Here is a 5,515-nt window from a genome sequence, read left to right as displayed (position 1 = left end):
TTTATAGACAGACAGACATATGATAGATAGATAGACAGTCAGACAGACATATATATAGATAAATAGGTAGGTAGACAGACATAAAGACAGATATACAGCAAGATACTGTAATAATAGACAGACAGATCAACAGACAGACAGACAGACAGACAGACAGGTAGATAGATAGACGACAGACAGACAGATAGATAAACAGACAGATAATTATTAAATAATTATATAGACAAACAGACATACTATAATTATAGACAGACAGACATGATAGACAGACAGACATACAGACAGATAGACAGCATGATACTATAATAATAGACAGACAGATCAGCAGACAGACAGACAGACGGATAGATAGATAGATAGATAGATAGATAGATAGATAGATAGATAGATAGATAGATAGATAGATAGATAGATAATTATTAAATAATTATATAGACAGACATATACTATAATTATAGACAAATAGATAAATAGATAGATAGACTATAATGCTAGACCGACAGATAGACCGACAGATAGACAGACAGACAGATTGACAGATGGACAGACAGACAGATATATAGACTTTGTTATCATTGTAGTTATACATTAAAACTTTGGTGGCTCAAGGACCCAACATTGGCTGCATGGCATAGCTGGGATTCGAACCCCCAACCTTTCGATTGATAGGGCCTGAAGCTCCTCCCACTGTCCCACTCTACACTAGAGGTTAATGATGCTGAGAGCAGCAGTGATGATGATCAGCACCACTCTCAGCTACATGCACACATTGTGACATCATCATGATGACATCACCACACTCCACACCTCTGGTATAAATTGCTGCGTTTCATGTGTTTGTGCTCATTTGATCTGAGACGCCGAGACAGTAAGCAGCATGAACATGTTCTCCTGTCGGACTGTTCCATCTGACGAAGACGAGCCGCACAGGCGGGTAAACGAACCGGAGAAGAAGGTAAAGAAGAGAAAATGGTGGCAGAGACGCCAGAAGGTAGAGATGCAGGACGTGGAGGGTGAGAAGGGAAACGGGGTAAAGGGTGAAGAGATGGGGCAAGGAGTGGGGCAGAAGGTTTTAGAGGACCACGCAGACCAAATACCAAAGATGGAGAAGCAGGTGGTTCTGGGAAAAAACAAACCTGAGAAGAAAGTAAAGAAGAGAAAATGGTGGCAGAGACGCCAGAAGGTAGAGATGCAGGACGTCGAGGGTGAGAAGGGAAATGAGGTGATGGTAGAGAGGGAGAATGAAGGATTGGAGAACCAGGTAACACATGTGGAAGAGCAGATGGTTCTGGAGAACCAAACAGAAAAACTGGAAGAGCAGGTGGTTCTGGAGAACCAAATACAGAACCTGGAGAAGCAGGTTGCTCAGGAGAGTCAGATGGATAAATTGGATGAGCAGGCAGTTCTAGAGGACCAGAAGCTGGTAAAGAAGATAGTTCTGGTTATAGAGATAGTGATGAAGGAGGTAGAGGTGCAGGTGGCTCCGCTGTACCCCATGCCAAATTTAGAGAATAAAATGGTCCTCAAAAACCAGGCACAAAGGCTGGAGAAGCAGGTGGTTTTGATGGACCCCATGGCAAATTTAGAGAAGACAATGGTCGTCAAAAACCAGGCACAAAGACTGAAGATGCAGGTGGTTCTGATGGACCCCATGCCAAACTTAGAGGAGAAAATGGTCCTCAAAAACCAGGCACAAAGGCTGGAGAAGCAGGTGGTTCTGATGGACCCCATGTCAAATTTAGAGAAGAAAATGGTCCTCAAAAACCAGGCACAAAGACTGAAGATGCAGGTGGTTCTGATGGACCCCATGCCAAACTTAGAGGAGAAAATGGTCCTCAAAAACCAGGCACAAACGCTGGAGAAGCAGGTGGTTCTGATGGACCAGGTAAAGCATGTGGAGGAACGGGTGGTTCTTCAGAACCACATGCAAAACTTGAAGGTTCAGGCAGTTCAGACAATCCCAATGAAGATGCATGAGAAGCAGGTGGTTTGTAGAAACCAAATGCAGAACCAGGTGGTTCTCATGGTGGAACGGGATCGGCTGGTAGTTATGGGTGATTGGATGAACAAAATGGTAAAGCATCTGAGTAAGAACATGGTTTTGATGGTTGGGACTGATAAACCTGAGAGGGATCTGATGGACCAGTCAGGGACTTTGGAGCAGGTGGGTTTACAGGACCAGAGAGATAATCTGGAAGCACAGATGGTTCTGAGGAACCAAAAGAATGAATCAAACAAGTGGGTGGTTCTAGTCGTGGATAGAAAGAAACTGGATGACATGGATGAAGCACCTGAGCACCAGTGGACAGAATTGCAGGATCCAGCGGCTTTGGAGCTCCTGGAGGAGCAGAACCTGGATAGAGGATGCACTGAAGGTACGTTTGAAGGATTTTATAGATAAATGGTGGTGAGCTGATGAAGGTGAACATTACAAACTGAATCGCGTTTCATTTCTCCATCAGATCCACTGCAGTCTGTCATTCTGAAGAACATCTCCAAGGTGGCTTTAAAAAAATCGGACCTCGAGCAGCCGCAGGACTACGTCCTAGTTCCTCCCATCGTTGAAGCCCAACCTGGAGAGTCCGGGGCTCTGATGGAGACCGCGTGTGAAGATGAAGGTCTGGTTTCAATTCAGAAATACACGTTATACACGCTAGGTGGAGTAACGCTGGAGTTTCCTGTAACACGTGTGTGTGTGTGTGTGTGTGTGTGTGTCGTCTCTGTGTTGCTGTGTAGGCGTGTCCGAAGTTGAGGAGAACCAACCTGAGAACCACACGCCCAGTACCGGCTACAAGATCCTCAAAGGGTTTGTCATCGGCGCTGCTGTCGTGTTGACGGTCATCATGGCTTCCCGTCGACTGCCCTCGATCTTCAGGCTCCGAATCTGATCCGCATCCGGAGAACGTGGGGCAGCGCGAATCACCCAATCACACGCCGGCCACCAAAAAGCAACTTTTCCAAAAGCAAAATAAAAATAAATAAAATGCATTCATGGACGTGTTGGTTTGATTTTGTGCACGCTGAGAAAGAATTCCATTCCACTGGGGAACACAAGGGCGGCGCTCACGGACCCGGTGGAATGAAATCCAGCAATGGACAGATTACACACATTACAGATAGTTGTAGCACTTGATTCATCATATCAGGTCAGTTTCTTCCATCGCTCTGTGGTCCAGTTCTGATGCTCACGTGCCCATTGGTGGAGCTTTTGGTGGTGGACAGGGGTCAGCATGGGCACCCTGACTGGTCTGCCGCCAGGGCTGGACTGGGAACAAAATTCAGCCCTGGACTTTTGGACTGGATCGCGCCACACATATCACCCCCTAATCAAATGTTAGATGATTGATATTAATAGTTTTCATCTATCTTATCTAATGTTATTAACTCACTATAATAAAAATTTAAATAATAAAAAAATAACTACAAACAAATATATATATATTAGGGCTGTCGAGGTTAACGCGATAATAACGCATTAACGCGATCCCAATTTAACGTGATAAAAAAAATAGTGCCGTTAACGCAAATTCTATTTGGCCCTGCGAGTCATCCGTAGTTCATGTTGAGACTTGACCGTGCACGGCATCTCTCATTAAGACGGCGTTTCTCAAAGTGTGAGGCGTTTCTCAAATGTAACCGAGCGTCGTAGTGATGCACTTTCTTAATAAAGAAATAAATACACGCTATATTCACAAATTGTCGGGAGCAGAACACTTTATTAACTTCTTCTGTTACGGTACAGAATAGTGGACAGCGAGAGTCATCGCGTTAGCCAAGCATGCCATTCCATGAACTATGGAAGCCCCAAAGGGTCAAAACACACTCACTTCGTGTAGAAACGTCCATCAAACCTCCATCAAAGTCTGTTACAATAACTACGCCTTATCCCACCTAAAGCACCGCTGATCTACAATGTTTGCTGATGGAGAAATTTTAACCTACAATCTGACATAAATATGAAGTCAGGGGTCTCTGCTGGATAGTATTACTGCCTAGTATGTGAGTGAATAAAACTCCCTTAAAGTTTTCTCGTCCCAGCAGTTTTTAACATAAGTACATTTAGCATAAAATGTGTTCACCATTTTAATTGTAACATTTCACTTAAAAATCCTTGTTTTCTTCTTATAAAATTTACAATTTCTTAAATGGTTCTATTGGATTTCCCCATCCTGTCTCATTAAACCGCAAGAAATAAAATTAAACCTTTCTTTCATTAAACCTTCAACATTGGTAGATATGCTTTTTTCACACTTTTATTCACACGTGATTCACGTTTGTTCCAAATTAGTGCAAAGAAATAAATCGCATGTGTAAATACAAATATGTTGACGAGGGAAATGAACCATGTGAGCTATGCACATAATCACTCTAAAAATGTCCTGAACAACTGCATTTTCCTTTCTGTGTTATAGAGGACAAGACAGTGTTTACTTTTTTCTGAAGAGCAGAGACTAATGGTACCATCTCAAATTATATCCACCGCCCTATGTAGTGCACTATGTTGGACGTGACATAATAGAACAAAAATCGTCCATAAAACGGCTGGTTTAAAGCCCCTAGTATCCATCAGTAGCTTAGATAACTACTTATTAATCATTCAGTGACTGTTAAAAGAAATGGTTTGTACGGTTAGGAAGTACACTAAGTAGGGCATAGGCGACATTTGAGATGGGCCCACAGTCTCTTCTTAAACGGCGTTACTAACGAAGCAGAGGCACTGAACACTAACTATTCCTTTTCTGCTCTCTGGCTATGCTGTAGTTCCTCACTGCCAAACAGGTTGTCCAGTTTCCTGCACAACCTTCTTTTTTCTGTTTTTTATCACGGGCTTTTTCTGCACCTGTACGCTTTTTCGACCCTTTCTCCATCTCACACTCATTCATAGTGTTTGTACTGGTGGTTGTGATTACGGTTTATCCTGGGGGAGGGACATTTCTGTGATTGGCCAACGGACATGCAGCGAGGATACTGTGGTGGGCCAATGCACACTTCAGGATTATTATTCAGAAATATTTAAAACAGAATTTATTTTTCACTCCCTCAGCGGCCCACATACAGAGCGGCCCACCGGGAAAACTCCCGACCCTCCCGATGGCCAGTCCATCCCTGCCTGCAACACTCCTTAAATCAGAAATTTATAGCAAAGGGGCATTTCAAGGGCTCTGCAGAAAAAAAAAAGATTCTCAGGTGTAATTGAATGAAAATTAAACTCTCTGGGCAGAACTGTATACATCTGCAACAAAAATACAATCAGGCACCAGTAATCACCTGGCTAACCTGCCTAAGGTGACAACCCTCAAAGACTGCACAAACTCAGACTGGTGCAAGACTTCCTGCCCCTGCATTCTGCACAGGCATCTCTTCTGCCAGTTAGGGTCCTCACACAGCGTATGAAGACCCACCCACCCACACATAGTCCAGTTCCCACCCTGCAGAAACGGTGGCCAATTAGTATCTGCTGCAGGCACTGCCAATTATGCCCGCCAGATGGCGCCCAGCAGACTGGTGGCAACGC

General features: G+C 43.8%; 1 protein-coding gene across 1 annotated transcript; it reads left to right on the top strand.

Moving 5' to 3' along the window:
* The first annotated feature begins 1,074 nt into the window (after positions 1 to 1,074).
* LOC134316673 (calponin homology domain-containing protein DDB_G0272472-like) lies at positions 1,075 to 2,988 on the top strand. The gene is made up of 3 exons (XM_062997093.1): positions 1,075 to 2,375; positions 2,463 to 2,618; positions 2,737 to 2,988. Exons 1-3 carry the CDS (start codon positions 1,103 to 1,105, stop codon positions 2,886 to 2,888), a joined length of 1,581 nt encoding a protein of 526 aa, XP_062853163.1. The 5' UTR covers positions 1,075 to 1,102; the 3' UTR covers positions 2,889 to 2,988.
* The last annotated feature ends 2,527 nt before the right edge of the window (positions 2,989 to 5,515 follow it).

Source organism: Trichomycterus rosablanca, chromosome 6, assembly GCF_030014385.1.
Source record: "Trichomycterus rosablanca isolate fTriRos1 chromosome 6, fTriRos1.hap1, whole genome shotgun sequence".
In the NCBI taxonomy this organism is placed as follows: Eukaryota; Metazoa; Chordata; class Actinopteri; order Siluriformes; family Trichomycteridae; genus Trichomycterus; species Trichomycterus rosablanca.
Note: the sequence above shows the minus strand (reverse complement) of the source record. Positions and strands in the feature narration are given on the sequence as shown.